Source organism: Hylobates moloch, unplaced genomic scaffold (genome assembly GCF_009828535.3).
Source record: "Hylobates moloch isolate HMO894 unplaced genomic scaffold, HMol_V3 SCAFFOLD_21, whole genome shotgun sequence".
NCBI lineage: Eukaryota > Metazoa > Chordata > Mammalia > Primates > Hylobatidae > Hylobates > Hylobates moloch.
This window is the reverse complement of record NW_026652296.1, coordinates 9,117,512-9,142,847: the sequence shown is the minus strand read 5'-3', so window position 1 is coordinate 9,142,847 and position 25,336 is coordinate 9,117,512. Positions and strand designations below refer to the sequence as shown.

The 25,336-nt window shown below is 45.4% G+C and overlaps 1 protein-coding gene across 1 annotated transcript in view; it reads right to left on the bottom strand.

Moving 5' to 3' along the window:
• Nucleotides 1–25,336, bottom strand: part of ATP9A (ATPase phospholipid transporting 9A (putative)) — a 135,328-nt gene that overhangs the window by 53,559 nt on the left and 56,433 nt on the right. Inside the window, exons 9-13 of the mRNA XM_032143172.2 lie at nt 24,058–24,134; nt 22,159–22,319; nt 19,125–19,267; nt 17,983–18,095; nt 4,113–4,325 (exon numbers count right to left, since the gene is read on the bottom strand). Coding sequence (XP_031999063.2) covers nt 4,113–4,325; nt 17,983–18,095; nt 19,125–19,267; nt 22,159–22,319; nt 24,058–24,134 — 707 coding nt within the window. The remainder of the gene's footprint in view (nt 1–4,112; nt 4,326–17,982; nt 18,096–19,124; nt 19,268–22,158; nt 22,320–24,057; nt 24,135–25,336) is intronic.

The window sequence follows — 25,336 nt, the reverse complement described above, 5'->3', positions numbered from 1 at the left end:
GCAGATCACGAGGTCAGGAGATCGAGACCATCCTAGCTAACACGGTGAAACCCCGTCTCTACTAAAAATACAAAAAAAATTAGCCGGGCGTGGCAGCGTGTGCCTGTAGTCCCAGCTGCTGGGGAGACTGAGGCAGAAGACTGTCATGAACCTGGGAGGCGAAGCTTGCAGTGAGCCAAGATCAAGCCACTGCACTCCAGCCTCCAGCCTGGGTGACAGAGCAAGACTCCGTCTCAAAAACAAACACAGCAAAAAGGTAACACTGGCCTCTGAAGACACCAAAGGCCAAAGGAAAGTAGTTCTTTTTTTTTTTTTTTCTCAATCATGATTCAGAATCTTAGAAAAACAAGACAAATCTGAATTCAAGTGCAATTCATCCATAGAAGAGATAAAGTACCATTAACTTTGAGAAAAAGGGGCCAAGAAGTGCAAAGCATTCCATGAAAGATTTACCCTCATGGAAAAATCTTTGCACAGCCCTAAAACAAATACACCAAAGTCCAGTGGGAGCAGAGGAGTGGGCGACAGGCATTAAAGCCTCCAGAGATGCCAAGAGGAGCATCAGGGCCCTCAGGCAGGACTTGCTTCTCAGATCGTCAGCATCTGGAGCTTGCTCAAATTTGAATTCCGCCGGGTGTGGTGGTCATGCCTGTAATCCCAGCACTTTAGGAGGCTGAGGGCAGGCAGATCACTTAAGCTCAGGAGTTTGAGACCAGCCTGGCTAACATGGTGAAAACCCTGTCTCTACTAAAAATACAAAAATTAGCCAGGCATGGTGGCACACTTCTGTAATCCCAACTGCTTGGGAAGCTGAGGCACGAGAATTGCTTGAACCCAGAAGGTGGAGGTTGCAGTAAGCCGAGATCATACCACTGCACTCCAGCCTGGGTGACAGAGCAAGAGAAAAAAAAAAGGGTCACGCCTGTAGTCCCAGCACTATGGGAGGCCAACGGATCACTTGAGGTCAGGAGCTCAAATAAAATAAATTTGAATTCCATCAAATACCCACAGGTTACTGGTTCCCAGTCCATAGCTACCAAAAATATGGCCCTCTCTGACGTCGCTATTCCACAGTATCATTCCCAAAGGGAAAAACAGACTAAACCTGCCAAGCCACAGAAAGAAGAAATGATGATAAACCTGAAATTGTCACTTACTATGGCACAAGTCCAAGTAGATCAAGACAATCACCCAAACCTACCCTCCCTCCCCCGTCTCTTTCTGCACACAATTCCCATCTCAGAAGCTGGCTGGGGGGGTGCAACATTTTTCACTCCTAAAAAGCCTGGTTCAAATGTCAACGGTCACGGATGAACTGGGTTTTATAGCTTGAGCTGTTCCACAAACACCCTGCAGGCTGGAAGGAGGAGTCTCCCAGGTGACAAATTCCACCGCCTAAAAAAGGGAGAAAGAAGCACCAGGACAGAGAAGATGACACTCAAGCGTTCTTTCATTTGTGAACTTTCGGAAAGATTTTCATTGTGCCATCCCCCAACCGCCGGGAACCGCAGGCTTACTGATACTTGCAAATTGGTCCAGAACTTTTTTTTTTTTTTAATTATACTTTAGGGTTTTAGGGTACATGTGCACAATGTGCAGGTTTGTTACATATGTATCCTTTAAGAGCCCCATTCTTCCTAAAATGGATTTAAAAAAAATTGGGATTCCTCCCAATGTTGGTAGAAGAGTTAAATGGTTAAAAAAAAAAAAAAAATTCTGGGAAGCACTCTGGCCATAGTTACCATGAGCCTTATACTCATTTAAAGCCGGGCATGGTGGCACACGCCTGTAGTCCTGACTACTCAGGAGGCTGAGGTGGGAGGATGGCTCGTGCCCAGGAGTTCAAGGCTGCAGTGAGCCATGATTGCACCTATCAAGAGCCGCTGCACTACTCCAGCCTGGGCAACATAGCGAGACCCCATCTCTAAAAAAAAAATACTCATTCAATTTGACCCACAAGATATACTGACTGCCTACTTGGGGCCTCACAGCAGCCCCACTGTGGGGGTTCCATAGCACAGATCTGGAGGCACAGCAAGCGTAAGTAACTGCCCAAGTGTGGAGCTGGATCCCGGGAGTGAGTCACACACTATACTGTGTCACACAAGCCTCCTCCCTAGGGGCCTGGGGCTGATATTGTTAGCACTAATATCACAGTGTTAGTCTACTCAAAAGTATCTCTTGAATTCATAAACCTAATCACACCACTTCTAGAATTATAAGGTGTAAGGATGTTCATTGCAAAATGCTTATAAATATCATTGCTAAAAATTAGGAATGACCTAAGTTCCTACAGTATGAGAAGTTCCAATTATGAGAATAGTTAGGATATTAGGGCATATGCATAGGTAGCAATTCTTAAAGAATGTTTTTAATAATATTCAAGATGACTAGAAAACAGAAATGATAAAATAGTAAGTGAAAAAAGGAGGGTACGAACTATATCAATAGGAAAATTCACGTTTTAAAAAGTAAATTAAAAGATATTGAAAGGTAGCCGGGCGCTGTGGCTCACACCTAAAATCCCAGCACTCTGGGAGATGGAGCTGGGAAGATCGCGCCACTGCACTCCAACCTGGGTGACAGAGCAAAACAAAAACAAACAAACAACACCTCAACAACAAAAAGAAAAATAGACAAAGTAAAAATGGGTAAAGGATATGAATAGACATTTTTCCAAAGAAGATAAACAAATGGCCAATAAGCATACAAAAAGATGCTCAACGTTAGGAGCCATCCGGAAAACACAAATCAAAACCACAATGAGATACCGCTCCACACTGACTAGAACGTCCAGAATCCAAAGAACTGACAGTAACAAGTATTGACCAAGATGTGGAGAAACGGAAACTGTCATACGTTGCTGGTAGATACGTAAAATAGTGCAGCCACTTTTGGAAAACAGACAGACAGTTCTTCAAAAGGTTAACTATAGAGTCACCATATGACATTGCCAACCCACTCCTGGGTATATACCCAAGAGAAACAGAAATCTACACCCACTCAAAATACTTGTACAAAATTGTCCATAGCAGCATTATCTACATAAACAAAAAAAACCCCAAATGTGCATTAATTGACGAATGGATATCCATAAACAGATTATTATTCAGTTATAAAAAGGAATGAAGCATTGATGCATGAATATGCATGGATGAATCTTGAAAACATTATGCTAAGTGAAAAGAGGCCAATCACAAAAGGCCACCTATTGTATGGTTCCAGTTGTTTGGAGTGTCTGTCATAGGCAAATCTATAGAGGTAGAAAGTGGATTAGTGGGTGCTTTAGGGCTGGAGGAATGAGGAAGAGAAGGGAGTACAGCAGGAAAGTGGGTATAGAATTTCCTTTGGGGTGATAAAAATATCCTAATTTGATTGTGATGATGGTTGCAAAAAAAAAAAAAAAAATCCCAAAATATACTAACTATACTAAGAAGCCATACTCACCAACGCAGTGGCTCACGCCTGTAATCCCAACACTGTGGGAGGCCAAGGCGGATGGATCACCTGAGGTCAGGAGTTCGAGACCAGCCTGGCCAATATGGTTAAACCCCATCTCTATTAAAAATACAAAAAATTAGCCGGGCATGGTGGTGGGCGCCTGTAATCCCAGCTATTCAGGAGGCTGAGGCAGGAGAATCGCTCGAACCCCGGAGGGGGAGGTTGTAGTGAGCCGAGATCACGCCACTGCACTCCAGCCTGGGCGACAGAGTGAGACTGTATCTCGGGAAAAAAAAATAAAATAAAAAAGTCATACTTTAAATGAGTAGACTGTATGGAATGTGGAGTTTATCTTAACTAAGATCTTAATTATTTACGTCTTTTTTAAAGTATGTGGTTTAAATGGGACCTTGTGCCCTGTTATGCTGGCCTTTTGAGTTACAAAACAAAATCTCTAACTTTCCTAATTCAGGCTATACCTCAAGTCCAAGGCTATTCTTTTTAGAGGAAGAGCGGTTCATTCTTGTATTTGAAAATGTGTCTCCCAGCAGCCCTGCACCATCCTGGCTCCTGTCTGCCCCGACACACTGCTTCCTTAGAAAACACCTAATTCCAGCACAGAGAAAACAAGCAGGGCCTCCCCAGGCCTTGCCGCACCTGCCCAGGTTTACCTCATCGGGACTGGATGCCTGGTACACGCGGCAGGAGTCTTCGTACTGCTTCTCGGCCTCAGCCTGATCGGTCACACCGTTGGACTCATACACAGGAGTCACATTGTGGCAGAGCGCGATGGCCTTCACAGCTTCGTGCACGCGGCTGCTCATGGTCCGCCGGACCTTGGTGGTGAGCGTCGGGCCCTTCTGAGCCGGTGGGTCCTGGGATTGCTACAGGAAGGAGAAATGAACACGGAAGATGACCAGAGGCAGGAATGATTTGGAGAGTGTGGAAGAACAGCCGTGCAGCTATTGCTTTTCTTCTACTGTTCCAACACACAGAACTCTTAGGTATATCTACAATAATGTTGCAAATAAATGACATGCAATTTTCAGGGTTTGTCATTTATGCTCGGCCAAAAAAAAAAAGAAAGAAAAATAAACAGAGGAAAAAATTAACAATTTAATGAACGAGAATGATTCTACCTGCAGACTGAGTGAATCTATCTTCCCTGGGGTGGTGTCAGGGGCTTTTGACAGAATGAGGACCCCACTGCACTGAAAGGGATCCCGGTAGTTCAGAGCAGGGCTTCCCCACTTGGGTACTCCTATGTTGGGGGACATTATATAGGGTGTTCAGCAGCATCCCTGTCCTACAGCCACCAGATGCGCTGGATGCCAGCAGCACTCCCCTAGTTGTGACAAGAAATGTCACCAAATGTCCAATAGAGGCCAAAATCACCCTCGGCTTAGAACCACTGTTTAAGCTCACAATCTTCTTGGTTTACAACAGAAGGCAACAACCTCATCAGGTACCCTATGCAAGTAACAACCATCAACAACATGCAACCCAGGGCAGTCCAGCGAGGGGTCAGGAACAGCCAGAGGAAACCCCGGCCGGATGGGACTCACTGCAAAATGGCACCTGGCCCTCCACTGAAGCTAGACTTTCAGATGTAATGGTAACTGTGCTCAAGTTTTGCCTTGCAGGCTGACTTTAGACCCCAGCTCTTGCCTGAGAGGCAGCTCCATGGCATACAACTGGCCTTCTCCATCCCTTCCTTTACAACTGGCAACACAGCTCAGCCTCTGAAGGGCCAGGAATGGGTTAAGTCTTGGAAAAATGGTTTTGAGCAACATGGTAAAAAGAGCACTGAAGGGTAACCAAAGCTGAGCCTTATTCTTGGATGGGTGGTAAGCAGCTAGGAGACCTGCAGCAAGTGGTGCCTGTTCTCTGAGCCTGTTTCCTGTCAATGAGAGGAGTGAACTACAGATGGTTTTCAATCCATGCTCCACACTGAGCCCCAGGAATCCTGAGAAACCCGCTCAGCACCACCAACTGCAGCAGGATGGGAGACGCAGCCTGCAGCTCCATTCCTGTCACACATCAGGTGCCACCTATGCTTTTTTTTTTTTTTTGAGACATGAGTCTCACTCTGTCACCCAGGCTGGAGTGCAGTGGCGTGATCTCAGCTCACTGCAATCTCTGCCTCCTGGGTTCAAGTGATTCTCCTGCCTCCGCCTCCCAAGTAGCTGGCATTATAGACGCCCACCACCAAGCCCTGCTAATTCTTGTATTTTTAGTAGAGATGGGGTTTCACCATGTTGGCCAGGCTGGTCTCGAACTCCTGACCTCAAGCGATCCGCCCGCCTCGGCCTCCCAAAGTGCTGGGATTACAGGTGTGAGCCACCGTGCCTGGCCCCCACCTAGGCTTCCTTTGAAGAAAGGGTTCTACTGCTTTAGAATATAATGAAAATTAAGACCACTGGGGGGAAAAAGGTACTTGTTAACAATCTACGGCTCATTGTTCAACACAAGCCAAATGCCCTCGCATCTGATCAGCACCTGCCTGCATCTCCAGCTGTCCCTCATGCCATCTTCCTCCTGTTCCCTCTGCTCCAGCCATGCTGGCCTTTCTGTTCTTTGGGCACTGCCAAGCTTCTTCCTGCCTGAGGGCTTCTGCACTTGCCGTGCCCTCTGCCTGGAACCCCATCTGCCAGCTCACTGCAGGGCTGGCTTGCTCAGTCTCATCATTCAGGCCTCAATTCAACTTTACCTCCTCAAAGAGGCTCTTCCTGGCCCCCCCAAATCATGGCACTCCACTTGCCTTCCCATTGCAAGTCACATTTCAGCAACACCCTGTGTGTTACTCTCTTCGTTGTCTAAATTGGCCTATTTACCTGATGGTTCCCTCTCATTAGACCATAGAAACAGAAGGCTCACCTCAGTTAGTTACTCATCACTGTATTCCTAGTACCCAGGGCAGTGTCTGTTATGCAATAGATATTTGCTGAACAATTAAATTAGTAACTTAATATTCCCAAGGTGGTGGTAGGGAGTCCTCAATTGACATGAATTTTTTTTCATTTTCAAGAAGAAACAACTATGAAATGAACATCAGTTTCAGATTTTAAATCACAGATTTAGACAAGCGGTCACCTACAACAGTCTTATTGAATCCATAGCTAACTGAATCGTGGAGGCTAGAAATGTGTATGGAGTTACCAGATTCTACATTCTATTAAAAACATATTTATCCAACAGGAGAGAAGTGATCTGATCCTTTAAAATGAGTCGCACTTTACACTCATGACACCCGATTGCCCAAAATAGAGAACAGATGGGTTACAAGAAACAAGAAAATGACTTTCATTTAATTTTTTAATACTATTTTTAGTAGTAGCATTAGACTCCTCAGGTAATTAGACAATTACTAAATTATTCTGGTCACTGCGGGGACACAGTGCTCTGGCTTCCTGCTCTGTTAACCTCTGGTGTCAGGAGCACACGAGTTTCACTTCCAGGCCAAAGGGCACTGCATGGTAACAATAATTAGAGTAATGAATCAGAACTCCGGTTTAAATGAATCACTATTTGCCGAGTGCTTTTAATTATAAAGAATTTTACTCTAAAATTATACAGAAAAGAGTTACAGAAAGGTTCTCTATTGGAGAGACTAAATTGAGAACTTTTTTTTTCAATTCTATAATTTACGTTCTAGCCACGAACACGTGTCTTCATTTCTGTCCGCATTCCTCAGCACCTGGACCAAATCGTTATTTAACATTAGGTGCAATAACAAGACCTTTGACAAAGTAATTACTGTGGTTGGCAAGTTTCAGTAACCATGGATTTAAATGAAAAGCTGTACTGAGGGGCATCCTTCATGAACTTCTGGATTTTGTAAAGCAATCTGCTTTCATATCTACAAAAGTCAAATGCTTCCACTAATATTTCAAACTTGGGATAACACAGAGCCACGGGATTTTGTATTACAGGTGAAACAATTCCCAAGCAAGGCAAAAAGAGAACCACAGACAGTCAGATGTTCACAAAGGCCTCACTCAGGAGACCATCTGACAATGAATGAATTGGAAGACAACTATGATAGCCTGACCAACATCACAGGCCACAGGTTCAATGCCTCCACCCACATATCTTTCTCTCTTAAATTAATATTTTCCTACTAAAATGTTCCAGGAAGGAGAGGAAATACTCATCAGTGCTGAAACTGCTTCTTTTAATTGTTAAAGTCTCATTTGCACACCAAATGGTCATGCGCATACATCCTTAAGGCACTGAAACTGACCAGGGGCTGTGTTTGGATGATGCCTGTCTTAGGCCTGGTCTTCAAACATCCTCACATTCCCCATATGGAAGAGTTTCACATTGTACAGTGTTTATCTCTAACCTCCTCCCCATAGGCCCTTTAACCTACACACATTTCTTCTTACTTAAAAAATACCAGGGGAAAACAAAAACAGATGTGGCATCCACAGAGGCAGGTTATGACTCTTTTTGCCCTGGGGAAAAACCACTGGTCCCCTTATGGAGGGAGGGAGGGCAGAACAGCTCCACACGAGGTCAGAAGTGACTTCAGAACCAAGCACAGGTCACTACTGGGAGAGGAATTAAGATCTCCAAATACAAAGGGCCCTGACTTGGGCCCCTGGGCGAGTGTCTCGAATCCTATAAAGCCCCTGAGACATTTATAGCATCCCAGCCAATAAATGAGACACCAAGGCAGGGAAAATAGGCTTCCCTTTCCCATTAGTAATCCACGGCTAGGGCCATTTCCCAACAAGAACTCCAGCCTGTTATTACAGAAAAAATTAATACAAAAATTAAATGTTGAGTCACCAGGAATGCCAATTTTCTTTCCAAATGCAGTTAAAACTTCACCACATATGGGCATTCATACTATTAATGGATATTAGGAAGGGGTTGCAACTGAAATGCACTTTTTTTTTTTTTTGATACAGGGTCTCACTCTGTTGCCCAGGCTGGAGTGAAGTGGCATGATCACGGCTCACTGCAGCCTCAACCTTCTGGGCTCAAGTAATCCTCCCACCTCAGCCTCCCGAATACCAGGGCCACAGGCGAGCACCACCATGCCCAGCTTTTTTTTTTTTTTTTTTTTTTTTGGTAGAGACAAGGTCTCCCTCTATTGCATTGGCCTCCCAAAGTGCTGGGATTATAGGTGTGAGCCACTGCGCCCAGCCAGAAATACACTATTAAAGATAAAGAATTTTTGTTATGATAACCCTAACTAACCTGCCACCTCAAAAAAGCTCAGAGCTGATGACTCATTCACCTCAAAGGGCCACCATCAAAGAGACAAGCTCAGAGCTACTACCTCCAAATGAATCAGCTGAGCTACAAGCTGATTAAGGGACTGAGTAAATCCAGTGTTTACTGTTTTAGAGGAGACATCATCATGCAACACAAAGTCAATAAATTTCAATGTACCCATATATCACCATCATTCTCAACTTGGATGATTTTGCCCCTCATTTGGTCATGTCTGGAGACATAATTGGTTGTCACACAACTGTGAGGGGACAGGGGTGCTATAGAAATCTGTAGCATGCTGCTTAACCTCCTACAAGGCACAGGACAGCCTCCCATGACAAAGAATAATCCAGCCCCAATACGTCAATAATGAGAAGCCTGACAGCCACTGAAACTATAAATCCAGGGCTAGAATCAGGGTGAGTTAGCACAACTGAACTGTGCTAGCACAAGGTTGGATCTTGCCTTCATTTAAAATTTCAATATTCCGTTCTTCATGAATGTTTTGCACTTGAGTTTTTAAAATATTGCACTGCGCCAGGTGCAGTGGCTCACGCCTGTAATCCCAGCACTTTGGGGGAAGACGAGTGGATCACCTGAGGTCGGAAGCTCAAGACCAGCCTGACCAATAGAGTGAAACCCCGTCTCTACTAAAAATACAAAAATTAGCAGAGCATGGTGGCAGGTGCCTGTAATCCCAGCTACCCGGGAGGCTGAGGCAGGAGAATTGCTTGAATCTGGGAGGCGGGGGGAGGTTGCAGTGAGCTGAGATCACGCCACTGCACTCCAGCCTGGTTAACAGAGCAAGACTCTGTCTCAAAAAAAAAAAAAAAAAATTTTTTTTCACCAAAATATGATTTGCTTTATTTATTTTTTTTTCTTTGGCACTCGGTTAAATTTGCTATGTGAGTTCCTCACTTGTCTTACTCTAGTCTGGACTGTGTTATGAAACCATTAAAAACCTTGACATGAGTGAAAAGAAGGAAGTTAAATAGTGTTATTCTGGCAGTGGTTCTTAACCAGGAAGGCTTCTAAGAATAACCAATAAAGATTTTTTAAAATATACACGCCGGGCACAGTGGCTCACACCTGTAATCCCAGCACTTTGGGAGGCTGAGGCGGACGGATCACCTGAGGTCAGGCGTTCGAGATCAGCCTGGCCAACATGGTGAAACGCCGACTCTACTAAAAATACAAAAATTAGCCGGGCTTGGTGGCAGGCACCTATCATCCCAGCTACTTAGGAAGCTGAGGCAGGAGAATTGCTTGAACCCATGAGGCAGAGAGGCTGCAGTAAGCCAAGATCACACCACTGCACTCCAGCCTTGGCAACAAGATCGAAAACTCCGTCTCAAAAAAAAAAGATTTTTAAAATATACATACTGAAGATCCAGACCCAAAGAATGCAGTAGAGCCCAGGCATATATTTATATTTTTTTAACTTTACAGGCAATTCTGGTGGCCAACTCTAGTTAAAAAAGAAAGGAATATGATGGGTTCTCATTGAAAAGAAAACAGAAACAGACAGAAATAAAGAACACATCTATCCAGACACACAAAGGCAGAGGATTTGGCGTTTTATCCACCCAGGTGTTAATACTGGTGACTGCTGAATGATAGGAATACAGGCGAATTCAATGTTTTGTCTTTGTGCTTGGCCGTTTTTTCTGCAAAAAAACTTTCATGAATGCCAGAAAGTTTTTTGAATGAGTAAAAAATGAAGTAGGCTCCATGTCCCAGAGAAAACCACACTGACAAAAAAATTCTTCCTCAAGAGAATATAAAGTCGGTGGCTCACGCCTGCAATCCCAGCACTTTGGGAGGCCGAGGCGGGCGGATCACTTGAGGTCAGGAGATCAAGACCATCCTGGCTAACATGGTGAAACCCCGTCTCTACTAAAAATACAAAAAATTAGCTGGGCGTGGTGGCGGGCGCCTGTAGTCCCAGCTACTTGGGAGGCTGAGGCAGGAGAATGGCATGAACCCGGGAGGTGGAGCTTGCAGTGAGCAGAGATGGCACCACCGCATTCCAGCCTGGGAAACAGAGTGAGACTTCGTCTCAAAAAAAAAAAAGAGAACATAAATTGAAGTTTGTATCTGTTTTCTGTGGATGCAGAAAGTAAGAAGAACGCTCTCTGGCAGTCAGTACTGATGTACTGAGTGCATCCTGTGCATATATGTTGTGTGTAGAAAAATAAATCACAAACTCACACGCTCATAAAAAAAACAACTCAGTAAATGAAAAATGACAGTTCACAGACCAAAGTATATGGAATAATCCCAATTATGGTTTGAGACTGTCTTGCTCTGTCACCTGGGCTGGGTGCAATGGCACAATCTCAGCTCACTGCAACCTCTACCTCCTGGGTTCAAGCAAGTCTCCTGCCTCAGCCTCCAGAGTAGCTGGGATTACAGGCACCCGCCACCACGTCCGGCTACATTTTGGGTTTTTTTTGTTTGTTTGTTTGTTTGAGACAGAGTCTTGCTCTGTTGCCCAGGCTGGAGTGCAGTGGCGCAAGCTCGGCTCACTACAACCTCCACCTCCCGGTTCAAGCGATTCTCCTGCCTCAGCCTCCCACGTAGCTGTGACTACAGGCACGTGCCACCACGGCCAGCTAAGTTTTTGTATTTTCTTTAGTAGAGACAGGGTTTCACAACGTTAACCAGGATGGGCTCGATCTCCTGACCTTGGATCCACCCGCCTCGGCCTCCCAAAGTGCTGGAATTGCAGGCGTGAGCCACCACACCTGGCCTAATTTTTTCATTTTTAGTAGAGACAGGATTTCGCCATGTTAGCCAGGCTGGTCTCGAACTCCTGACCTCAAGTGATCCACCCACCTTGGCCTCCCAAAGTGCTGTGATTACAGGTATGGGCCACTGAGCCCGGCCCAAATATGGTTTAAAATATGAATTTATGTATACAAAGCAGGCTAGAGAAACAGGCAGACGTGCTGGCCACGTGTCTCTGGAGCAGGGCACCACAAGGCTCCCATTTCCTGTAGTCCTTCATGTTTTCCTCAGATGCATCTATTAACAAGAATTCAAGATATTTCCACTTGCTGGGAAGAGTAAAATAAACTACCACAAGCTCTAGGCAATACAGACTAGTTGTCTTGAAATATTTTGATCATGTAACATATTGGGAAAAGTTTTTCTTTTTTCTTTTTTTTTTTTTTGTGAGACGGAGTTTTGCTCTTGTTGCCCAGGCTGGAGTACAATGGCACGATCTCGGCTCACTGCAACCTCTGCCTCCCAGGTTCAAGTGATTCTCCTACCTCAGCCTCCCAAGTAGCTGGGATTACAGGTATGCACCACCACGCCTGGCTAATTTTGTATTTTTAATAGAGACAGGGTTTCTCCATGTTGGGTCAGGCTGGTCTTAAACTCCCGATCTCAGGTGATCCGCCCACCTCGGCCTCCCAAAGTGCTGGAATTACAGGCATGAGCTACCATGCCCGGCGGGAAAAGTTTTTCAAGTATCTTCCATCTATATATATTGATCTTTGTATAAATATTGTATTGTACTACTGAATATTACAAAACAAGAAAAAAAATTCTAAAATCCTATGATAAAAATGAAAAACAGGGCTGGCTGCAGTGGCTCATGCCTGTAATTCCAGCACTTTGAGAGGCTGAGGTGAGCTAATTGCTGGAGCCCAGGAGTTTGAGACCAGCCTGGGCAAATGGTAACACCCCCTCTCTCTACAAAAAATACAAAAATTAGCCAGGTATGGTGACGCATGCCTGTGGTCCCAGCTACTTGGGAGGCTGGGGTGGGAGGATCACCTGAGCCTGGGGGGTCAAGGCTACAGTGAGCTGTGATGGCACCACTGCACTGTAGCCTGGGTAAGAGAATAAGACTCTGTCTCAAAAAAATAAAAATAAATAGGAAAACAAAATGAAAAACAGCATTTCTCACACAATTAGCTAATATCTCAAAATAACATATACTCGGGATAAGGAGCACTGAGAATTATAGATTTAAACTTAAATTTCTTTTTTTTTTTTCCTTTTGAGAGGAGTCTCACTCTGTCACCCAGGTTGGAGTACAGTGGCGCGATCTCGGCTCACTTCAACCTCTGCCTGCTGGGTTCAAGCTATTCTCCTGCCTCAGCCTCCTGAGTAGCTGGGATTACAGGTGCCCGCCACCACCCCCGGCTAATTTTTTTTTTTTTTTTTTGTATTTTTAGTAGAGACGGGGTTTCACCATGTTGGTCAGGCTGGTCTCAAACTCCTGATCTTGTGATCTGCCCGCCTCGGCCTCCCAAAGTGCTGGGATTACAGGCGTGAGCCACCGCACCCAGCCTAAACTTAAATTTCAAATTGTCATACCTGTTATTCAGCTACAAAGAGGAATAAAGTACATACACCTGCTACAACCAGGAAGAACCTTGCAAATACTCTGCTAAATGGAAGACTGGCCAGACACAAAAGGTCACATATTGTTTGATTCTATTTATAAGCAATGTTCAGAATAGGCAAATCCAGAGACAGAAAGTAGACTGACAGCTGGGGGGATACAGCAGGGTGGTTAGGAGCTCAAGGGATGTGGGCTTTCTTTTTAGGGGTGATAAAAATGTTCTAAAATTAGACAGTACCAATGTTTGCACAGTATTGTGAACATATTAAAAACAACAGAATCATATGCTTAAAAGAGCAAATTTTATGGTTTTTAAATTGTATCTCCTTGTTCCATTAAAAGTACTAGTAAATGGCCAGGCGTGGTGGTTCAAGCCTGTAATCCCAGCAGTTTGGGAGGCCGAGGCAGGCGGATCTTCTGAAATCAGGAGTTCGAGGCCAGCCTGGCCAACATGGTGAAACCCTGTCTCTACCAAAAATACAAAAAAAAATTAGCCAGGTGTGTTGGCACATGCCTGTGATCCCAGCTACTCGGGAGGCTGAGGCAGGAGAATCTCTTGAACCCGGGAGGCAGAGTTTGCGGTGAGCCAAGATAGCACCACTACACTCCAGGATGGGGCAACAGAGTGAGACTTCGTCTCAAAAAAAAAAAAAAAAAAAAAAGTACCAGTAAATGAATAACCCAGGTGAAAAATCATCACAAGTCCTTGGCTGGTTATAGTTTTCTCTCCTAATGTGTTGGCCATTTTCTTACTGTTTACTTGGCCTTGTATTAATAATCTAAAGCTTTCCTGCAGCAACCTTTTCAAACCACCTGCTCTCTTTATGAGGCCAGTTTAGTTCAACCACATCCTCAGAAAGAGTCACCTGGACACTCATAAACTGCAGCCCTACATTTCAACTCTGGGAAAATAAACAACTGTGGAATTCCAGCCCCTTCCGCAGGACACCTCAAGGACCGGACCTGACGAGTTCCTGTCTGATACGTGGAGTGAGGGCCCCTGGGTCAACCTCAATAGTATTAGTAAGATTTTAATTTTGCATTAATTTTGGAGATGAAACTGAAATGTAAAGAGGCGCTTCCTGTACCCCAGTGGGTCATCTTGCAAACTCTTCCTTGGAGTCCACAGGTTTAGATACCCATGCTCTGAACAGGGATGAACCTCAGTTTCACAGCAGCTGTTCTCCAATGCTACTGTGGTCTGGAAACACCTGGTTCACCTGTTAAAACTGCAGGTCTGGGCAACACTCCTTGTGCTCCTGACTCTGGCCCAAGTGATCTAGCCCAGGGGTTCCAAAGGCTGTACTTTAAGAAACACTGGGCCGGGCATGGTGACTCACGTCTGTAATCCCAGCACTTTGGGAAGCCAAGGCAGATGGATCACCTGAGGTCAAGAGTTTGAGACCAGCCAGGCCAACATGGTGAAACCTCGTCTCTATTAAAAATACAAAAATTAACTGGGTGTAGTGGCAGGTGCCTGTAATCCCAGCTACTAGGAAGGCTGAGGCAGAGAATTGCTTGAACCCGGGAGGTGGAGGTTGCAGTGAGCCGAGATCGCACCCCTGCACCTCAGCCTGGGCGACAGAGTGAGACTGTGTCTCAAAAAAAAAAAAAAAAAAAAAGAAAAGAGAGAAAGAAAAAGAAGAAAGAACCACTAGTATAAGAACCCCTTATGAAGCTCTAAGGTGAGAGGAGTGACTGTAATGGGAGCAGGGGTGGTGGGCATATTCTAAGATCAGATATTTGGGATGGTTCCACAGCTGTAAATTTACTAAAAGTCACCACAGTGTGTATTCAATATGGCTGAACTTTCAGGTATGTAAATCATCCCTCAATAAAACTGGTTTTAAAAAAGCATGCAAAAGCTTCCATATGTCCCATCACACATGTGTTCCTGTGTTTATGCCAGGATTTTTAGACATCACGAGAGAAAGATGCACACACCCTCACTTGGGTAGATCTGTACTGGAATTCTGAGCTCACCCCAGCCTCGCACAGCTAACCCTAACCCCACAACACACAGCTATGTGAGACTCGAGGCCGGGATGGGCAAATTGATTTATGAACTTCCCCTAAGGAAGGAGTATGAGGTGGGGTTCACGGTAAGAAGTGTGGTTTTCTGAGTTTCAACACTTTACAAAGAGTGTTATCTGTGCTAAGCCAAAAATGAACCATAAAAGCTAAAATACACAAATATCCTGAGATGGGACGGCTTCCGCACACACCAGGAGCTCTTAAAAATACCAGCAACATGGCATGGGTGTAACTCCCACCGGATGCACACACCGCCACCGATGAAGCTGTCTAATATAATCATCAAGAGTCAGCACGGCCAAGAGGGGGCTGGGAGCGATACAGACATGTAGCTGGGTGCTGATATACATGACAATCCAATCAATGAGCCCCACAAGAAGGAGCCTGGTGGGCATTTGGGGTTGGTGGCTCCGAAGGAAAGGTCTAATTTAAGACACAGAAATGAGGCAGCTCACCCTGCCTGGAAGGCTGAACCACGGGAAAGGGGAGGGGATGAAGACCAAGGCTAGATCCCACTGGGAAGTCTCAGACTCCACCATGGAGATGATGGTAACAAGAGGCTCCTGAGAGGAGGGCAAGAAGGAAAGCCGGGCAGCTTTCCTGTGCAGGGGGTCACGGCAGACAGGTGAGGGAGGGGGTCACCTTGCTGAGTGAGTGAGAAGGGATAAAGACAAAAGGCCAAAGGTGGCTGGGTGCAGTGGCTCATGCCTGAAATCCCAACACTTTGGGAAGCCTTTGGGAGGTGAGGGGATCACTTGAGCCCAGGAGTTCAAGTCCAACCTGGGCAACACAGTGAGACCTCATCTCTATAAAAAATCAACCAAATTAGCCAGGTGTGGTGGTGCATACCCAGTGCACACTTGTAGTCCCAGCTACTTGGGAGGCTGAGATGGGAGGATCGTTTGAGCCCAGAAGTTTGAGACTGCAGTGAGTTGTGATTGCACCACTGCACTCCAGCCTGGGTGACAGAGTGAGACCCTGTTACAAAAGAAGGAAGGGAGGCAGGGAGGGGAGGGGAGAAGGAGGGGAGGGGAGGGGGAGGGGCTGGGGGAGGGGAGGGAGGGGAAGGGAAGGAAGGGAAGAAAGGGAGAAGCAAAAAGAAAAGAAAAAGGCCGAAGGGGTGATCTAGTGATTGGGTGGGAGCAGGTACTGGAGAAGGGGCAGTGGCTGTCAGTTGGGGTGATGAGGGTACCAGGATGGAGGGCGTGGTGTGCACTGACACAAGGAGCCCTGGGAAAGAATAGGTTTAGGGGATGAGGAAAGAAAGAAAGTCAGGAGGGGTCCCAGGTACAGCATCCTTATGAACCACATGCAGCAATGCCAAACATTCAGCTACGTTATAATCCAAAGCTCCAGGTCAGGCCTAGAGATGGAAATGGAGACAGAGCCATCAGCATCCATGGAGCGATGGAAGCAGGGTGAGGGGCCATCCAGGGAGCAACATAACAGAGTCCAGCACCGAGCCCTAGAGACACCAACCCCAAATCACCATGCACAGGAAGACAGTCAAAGAGACAGGAAGGAAACGGGGGCTGTGTGGCGCATCCTCCCGTCCAGGGAAGCTCCTCATGATCTCTTAATAGTGCTAAAGTACGTCTTTGAAAAAGGTCCACAGATCCATTTGGAGACCAGCCATGACGCCTTCCCGTGGAGCCTGGAACAGCAACAAGGGCTTTGTTGCTGGTTGTAGATGATAACATGAACTGTGTCAAGTCAGCTGTTCTAACTTAACATCTACTCCCACTGTCACACTGTCCCCTGCTCTGCCATTTTCAGGAGACAGCCTGGAAATCCAGCCCACTGACAAATGTTCCAGAAAACTAAATGTCCATTATGACCGTATCAAGAAGTATTCAGGGATTCTGCCTTTAACCTGTATACAGAGATAATTCATTCATATTTATTACTGGTCTTCTGACTATGGGAATGTTCTCTATTTCGACGAATTTAAGCAAAATATGACCTCCTTATTCTCTTGTTATCTCCACACAAGTGCTGCAACATGGAGCTGGTCTAATGTGGTCTGGCTCAGCCTTGGATGTGCCTCAGAATTGGCAAGGGGTGTGTTTGTCTTACTTTTAAAACCCAAAGCCACGCCCTGCCCTAAGTCTTAATGAGTAAGAATCTCCAGGGTATCAAGCCCAAATAAACATCTCTTGTTTTTGTTCTGTTTTATTTTGAAATACCACCAACAATTCTGACACACAGCCAAGATGGGGACCCACCGGTCTAACACTTTAGGAATATTAGGATATTTGCCAGTAATACTTTCTCTGAAAAGTGACTGGTTTGGGGAAACTTGGTAGGAAAAATAAAGGTAGGAACAGATAAACTGCAAGTCATCTCTGATGAACTAATTTCTTCCTCATGATTGTTGAGTTGAATGTAGATGAGAAACTAAAGGTAATCAATAACGTCATGATGATTTCACAAGCAGACCATTTGTTATTGGTGTTCTGGCTCGTAGCCAGGGAAAGGGAAAACATCAACATGGTCGTAAACTTGAAGTATAATCAACCAGCAGGTTCCTTCTGGTTCTATTTATTGGGCATATAATTTTCTCACAGGTTTTTCCTAATGTCCATCAGCACTTCAGCGGAGCAGATTAGCCCTGAAGATGGGGGAGACGGGGAAGGACCCCAACTGCAATTTTATTCAAAGTGTAAAGGAAGTGTGGGTGTCATGGGTATAGAAGGGAGGTATTGGGGAGTGACTGCTGATGGGCAGAGGCCTTCTTTTGGGGTAAACATAAAATCGATTGCAGTGACAGTTGCTCAACTCTGAATATGCTTAAAAAAAAAAACAATGAATTGTACTCTTGAAATGGGTGAATTGTACGGTATTGTGAATTATATCTCAATATAGCTGTTAAAAAAAAAATGTCAAGGAATTGTTTTGGGTGTTGAAACGGAAGGCTTTACCTGGGTGTAAATGCTGAAGATGTGGCTTTGTACTTCATCCATTGAGTCGAGGCCGTAGGCTACTGTTCCGAGATGGAGCCGTTTGAAAATCATCTCATTCTGGGTAAGAGTGCCTAAAACACGAGACAAATGAGTGGCTGGCCTGTCTCTCAGGATGTTTGTTATTATTAACAATAACGACAGTTGCCATCTTTGGAGAGTTTGCTGTATGTCACACACTGCGGTCAGTACTGTCCCTGCTGGGGTAGACACCTGCAGCGTTTTGCCTGCCTAGAATCCCATTCCCCTTTTGAAAATGGCTTCCTAGCTTTCCCAGGGGAAAATTAACCACACCATGCCCGTTCCATAAGGTGGCCCAAGAGGATTGTCAATCAGGGGCCTGGCCCATTCCGTTGGCCAAGAGAGTGACAAATGACATACACTAGAGCAATGAGATTCTATCTTGAAGGATTCTGACCCTTGAGTAGAAAGATACATCCCTAAATGGCAGAGCCCTACAGTGACCACCTGGAGGGTCCTAATGCTGACTTGTCCAGAACTTTCCTGGTTGCTCTCCTTCCAGAAACCTCATTTTTCTCTGATTTGGTGAGCCGCCCAGGATCTTTGCATTAGCTTCCCTTCTACCCCGTGGACATTAAGTGGTAGAGATGAGGCTTAAACCAGATCTTCCCACTCCCAATCCTTGCTCTTCACCACTCTGATAGCCTAATGCCTGGACAGGCATTAAGTTGTGTAGCAGTATCAGGATGTGGTCAGAGATCAGGCCCGACTGCCTGAGTTAAAGCTTGCTTCGGCTACTATGCGCCCGTGACAAGTCACTTACCCTCTCTGGGCCACATTTCCTCATCTGCGGAAAGGGGACAGAAACACTACCTAACTCACAAGGTTCGGGTGAGGACTGAAGGAGTGACCGCACTGAAACTCCCCAGAATTGTATTCTGCACAAAATTCACCCTCAGTAAGGGTTTGCTGCTGTTATCATCATCTTCATCACCAAAGAATCTTCATCAAAAGATGAAGAGAATAAAATAGCAGCAACACGCATCTCTCATATGTCCAGAGAGAGCCCAAGAGTTTCAGCCAAAGCCCTCAAGCATCTTCTCTCACCGGGAATCCTGTGCAGGTCCCAGAAAGCAGCTCACCTGTCTTGTCTGTGAGTAAGTACGAAATCCTGCCCAGCTGCTCGGGAATCGTGCTGGAGCGAACCACGGTCCCGGGGATTTTCGAGTCCCTTCGAATCACCCAGCTGTACACGATCTTGCCCATGTCCAGGTTCACACGCAAGCTAGTCACAAAACCAGAGCAAACAGGGTAACAGGACAGATGTAAGGCTCCTTGTATCTTTATACAAACATGACTCTAAACACATTTGTGCCATCGCATCTAGACTCACTCCCTGCAGAAGCACACTGCCGGAGCTGAACGCACAGACTCAGCAAGGGTCAGCACCACTGTCAAGTCACACACGGAACAAATCCATTATTGTCACAAAGCTCATGTTATGGACTGAAGTCACTTAAAATACAGAAAGGGTAGTGGTTTCCATCTCACCTTTTAGAAAAATTACTGATCCCTTAAGCTAATATATTTTTGATGCTATATTTTTTTAATTGTGGTAAAATATACATAACAGGAAATTTACCATTCTATAGTACTGAGCACATTCACATTTTTATCAGCCATCAGCATCATCCACCTCCGTAATTCTTTCATCTGCCCAAAGTGAAATTCCACACCCATTCAACAATAAGGCCCCATCCCCCACCAACCCTAGCCCCAGCAGCCCCTGGCAACCAGCACTCTACTTATGTTTGACTACCTTTTTTTTTTTCTTTGAGATGAAGTCTCACTCTGTTGTTCAGGCTGGAGTGCAGTGGTGCTATTTCAGCTCACTACAACCTTTGCCTCCCGGGTTCAAGCGATTCTCGCACGTCAGCCTCCAGAGTAGATGGGATTACAGGCGTGTGCCAACCACGCCCAGCTAATTTTTTGTATTTTTAGTAGAGATGGGGTTTCACCATGTTGCCCAGGCTGGTCTCAAACTCCTGGGCCCAAGAGATCCACCCACCTTGGCCTCCCAAAGTGCTAAGACTACAGACATGAGCCACCGCGCCCAGCTGGAATTTAACTACCTTAGACACTGCATGTAAGTTGAATCATACGCTTTTTCTGGCTTTTTGGGGGGCTTATTTTTCTGGCTTATTTTGCTTAGCATAACGTTCTTAAGGTTCACCCACACTGTAAGGTGCATTAGAATTTCCTTCCTTTTGAAGGCTGAAGAGTATTCCATTGTATGTATTATATTCATTTTAAAATTTAATTTTATTGCAAAAGTAAATAGAAGTCTTCACAATAATTCATCATCCTATAAACTAATCAAATTGCTTGCCATTTTACTGGCTAGCCCTGGGCCAAATGAAGAGTCGACTCACCAATTTTTAATCATGTTACAGGTAGAACTTTGAAGGTTACCACGTCACTTAGATTGAATACTTGTTTTGCTAGCAGTCAAGTCACTAAAGTGGATGTATTTATCCTCTGAATCCACCATCCAGAGCACGCTGACTTGGGCACAATCCCCCTGTCCTTGTCACACTGTTTTACACAAAACCACAATCTCTGTCCCCAGAAAAAGACAAATTCTCACCAAGATGATCTAAATATGCAAAATAGCAAGACAGAATATAAGATAATATATCAAGTATAAGAGAGAGTATAAGTACTGAAAGTTTCAGGGAAAAAGATATGCAGTTTAATATTTACTAATTATTATGGGGAAAAAGTAGAAGCAAACAGAACAATATGGGAAAAAGTAGATTGCTAACCCACATCACAGAGAAGCTCTAAAAAACGATGGGACACACATACAAGTGATGTGAAAAGTTATTCAAAACACACTGCTCCAATTTTTTTGTAAAGGCAGATTTCAGTAGACCAAACACCCCTTCTTCTAAAATCAAAAGCACTCTAGACAAAAGTATATCCCAAAGTATTAACAATGATTATCACTTGGTAGTGAGAGCAGAGATGAGTTATATTTTATTCTTTTGCTAATACTGGCCTTCATTTTTTTCCACTATGAAAATCTATTATTTATATCACTTTAAAAATCCAGGCCAGGCGCAGTAGCTCACGCCTGTAACCCCAGCACTTTGGGAAGCTGAGGCGGGTGGATCACTTGAGGTCAGGAGTTCCAGACCAGCCTGGCCAACATGGTGAAACCCCATCTCTACTAAAAATACAAAAATTAGCCAGGCGTGGTGGCAGGAGCCTGTAATTTCAGCTACTCGGGAGGCTGAGGCAGGAGAATTGCTTGAACCCAGGAGGTGGAGGGTGCAGTGAGCTGAGATCGCACCACTGCACTCCACCCTGGGTGACAGAGCAAGACTCTATCTCAAAAATAAATAAATAAATAAATAACCATATTTATTCAACCTCCAAATCAGGTAGGTAAACGATTGGCATGTGCCACCAAGCTTTCATTACACATCTACAGCAGACACTGCTGTCAATCCCAACACCATTTCCCTTTGAGCCCAGATGCAGGCTTAGAATCCTTCTCAACACAGCAGCCCCAACAGCCACTATCAACCTTGCAGAGCTGGCTGATGACAGGAGCTCTGAATGGCATCCCTAGCATAGGAAGGCAAGGCAAGGAAAGATCTCTGATTCAAGAAAGGATGGCTTGTGGAGGAATGTGATCTTCTGGTGCTACAGCCTCAGTGTGGTTCACACTCCTGACTCTGATTGCTCTTGGTCCTCACTCTACAAAGAGATCTGCTCCTTCTAAGAGCCGATGGGCGCAGTGGCTCACACCTATAATCCCAGTACTTTGGGAGGCTGAGTCAGGCAGATCACCTGAGGTCAGGAGTTCAAGACAAGCCTGGCGAACATGGTGAAACCCCATCTCTACTAAAAATACAAAAATTAGCCAGGCGTGGTGGTGCATGCCTGTAATCCCAGCTACTTAGGAGGCTGAGACAGGAGAATCACTTGAACCTGGGAGGTGGAGGCTGCAGTGAGCCAAGATCGTGCCATTGCCCTCCAGCCTGGGTGACAAGAGCAAAACTCCATCTCAAAAAATAGTAGTAGTAAAAGCCTCAGAACCATCATCTTTGAATGAGTAAAGAGAAGAAGACGTCACGGCAGCCAAACTCAAGCTCGTCACCTGCTTACCTAATGGGAATGATGTTGGAAAACAAGAGGAGGAAGCGGATGATCTGCAGGTACCAACGACCTGCAAAGTGCTGAAGGGCAACCATGACCAGCGAGACGACCACCAGGGCACCAAAGAGGATCTTGGTGAGGCAGTTCACTTCTAAGTCGAACAGGCCGATCTGTGGGACGAAGCACAAACCAGGGCTTGAGATTAGCTGGTGCAACTCACAGCCTGCGGGAAAGCTGGTCCTTCCCCTGCAAACACCTCTACCCCAAGTAGAACAGTGGGATCCATCGATTCTCATATCTTTGGTCTAAGAACACTGTGCTTCCATGGGCTGGAGTTCATAACAGGCATCCAAGGGAACTCAAAGAATTCTGAAAATTCAAAAAAATGTTTACAACCAAAGAAGATTTACACTTGGAAATGTATCAGCGAGTTACTGCTGTGCTGGCTGGGTTGTGCACTGCATAGCCTCCACCACCCTGCAGAGTGCCCTTGGCCTTGTAAAATGACTCAGATCCTAAACTCTTAGCACTGTACCCAACACCAACTCGGTAGTGCCTGAAAGTCTGGGGCGCACACCAGTGGTGGCACCTGATTTTTGGGTGGTGCATTAATGGACATTATTTTATTATTTATTTAGAGGTGGAGTCTCGCTTTGTCACCTAGGCTGGAGTGCAAGGGCACAATCTTGGCTCACACCTCCTGGGTTCAAGCGATTCTCCTACCTCAGCCTCCCAATAAGCTGGGATTATGGCGCCTGCCACTACACCCAGCTAATTTTCGTATTTTTAGTAGAGACGGGGTTTCACCATGTTGGCCAAGCTGGTCTCAACTCCTGGCCTCAGGTGATCCACCTGCCTCGGCCTCCCAAAGTGCTGAGATTACAGGTGTGAGCCACCGTGCCCGGCCCTGGACATTATTATTTTAATAATAATACATTTATTTCCATGTATATAGTCTCTTAAAAAGTTGCAGATCATATCCATAACTTCATAGAAATATGCCCCAGGATAAGGCTAAAACATTAAACAAACAATTTTATAGTTGTAATGATGGCTGTAACGTCTAATGGTGGAGCAACCATGACTGAAGTTTAGGAGACACAGCATTTCTTCCTGCTACTGACAAAAGACATTATCCTGTAATGTTCTGACTCTTAAAAATTGGAGGAGGGGTAAGCTGGGACGGCAGGTCACGGTTTGAATCACATGGGCCTGCCCTGTCCTCACTGTGTAGCCTGGACAGGGCACGGTGCTTCCTGAAGCCGTTTCTCACGGATAAAGGAAGCACCGCACTCACAGGGCTGTTATGAGGATGAAATGAGATGCATGTGAAGGGTGAAACACAAGGCGTGCAAACGGTACGTGCTCCATAGTTTAACCTAAAAGCACAAATGGCTCATGCCTGTAATCCCAACTTTGGGAGGCCGAGGCGGGAGGATCACTTGAGGTCTGGAGCTTGAGACCAGCCTGGCCAACATGGTGAAACCCCATCTCTACTAAAAATACAAAAATTAGCCAGGCATGGTGGTGCGCACCTGTGGTACCAGCGACTCAGGAGGTGGAGTTGGGAGGATCGCTTGAGCCCAGGAGGCAGAGGTTACAGTGAGCCAAAATGGAGCCACTGTATTCCTGCCTGAGCAACAAAGCGAGACCCTGTTTCAAAAAAAAAAAAAAAGGCACAAAAAATGTCATATATCCACAAACATGTGACTACATATTTATGTAGTGTATTATATATGTGTATGTATACGTATTTATGTGTATACACACACATATGCATATGCATAAAAAGATAATATGTCTGTATAAATATCACTCTTAGGTGTTCCTATTTTAATATCTCGTCACTCACCCACCAGAACCAACCAGCCCACAGCTGGTCAATGCACCCCATGACCTCATACACACCTTACTTCGGGGATTTGAGGTATTCATGACACTCCGGAGTTCTCTGCCAGTGTAAAGAACAACACCCACCACAGTACCTAAAGTGGAAAAAAAAAAAAAAAAGAAATATTAATATAGACAGGCAGGCTTGCAAATGGAAGAGTCTGATCCTCTTGAGAGACTGTTCTTTTTTTCCTTTTTTTTTTTTTTTTTTGAGACAGAGTCTCGCTCTGTTGCCCAGGCTGGAGTCTGGAGTGCAGTGGTACAACATGGGCTCACTGAAAGCCTCCCACCAGGTTCAAGCGATTCTCCTGCCTTAGCCTCCTGAATAACTGGGATTACAGGCATGCACCACCATGCCTGGCTAACTTTTGGTTTTTTGTTTTGAGACCGAGTTTTACTCTTGTTGCCCAGGCTGGAGTACAATGGCACAATCTTGGCTCACTGCAACCTCTACCTCCCTGATTCAAGCGATTCTCCTGCCTCAGCCTCCCAAGTAGCTTGGATTACAGGCACCTGCCACCACACCCGTCTAGTTTTTGTATTTTTAGTAGAGATGGGGTTTCACCATGTTGGCCAGGGTGGTCTTGAATTCCTGACTTCAACTGATCCATCCGCCTCGGCCTCCCAAAGTGCTGGGATTACAGGCATGAGTCACTGTGTCCAGCCTCAGTTTTTGTATTTTTAGTTGAGATAGGGTTTCACCATGTTGGCCAGGCTGGTCTTGAACTCCTGACTTCAACTGATCCATCTGCCTCAGCCTCCCAAAGTTCTGGGATTACAGGCGTGAGCCACCACACCCAGTCTCTCTCTTTTTTCTTTTTTTTTTTTTTTGAGAGAGGGTCTTACTCTGTTGCCCAGGCTAGAGTGCAGTGGCACAATCATATTAATAGCTCACTGCAGCCTCAACATCCTGGGCTCAAGTGATCCTCCCACTTCAGCCTCCCGAGTAGCTGGGACCACAGGCACATGCCACCATGCTTGGCTAATTTTTGTGGGTTTTTTTGTAGAAATGAGGTCTCACTATGTTGCCCAGGCTGGTCTTGAATTCCTGGATTCAAGTGATCCTCCCACCTTGGCCTCTCAAAGTGCTTGGATTACAGGCATGAGCCACCTCGCCCGACCCAACAGCTACACTATGAGAACATCAGAGGTTTTACATTAGGGCCAAACCAATGAACTGTGGCTACACTGACCAAAAGAACAGCCACTAACCACTGAAAACCCTTTAAGTTTAAATTCGGTTAAATTAAATACAGCGCCCACCCTCCCTAGCCCTATTTCATGGCCACATGAGCTA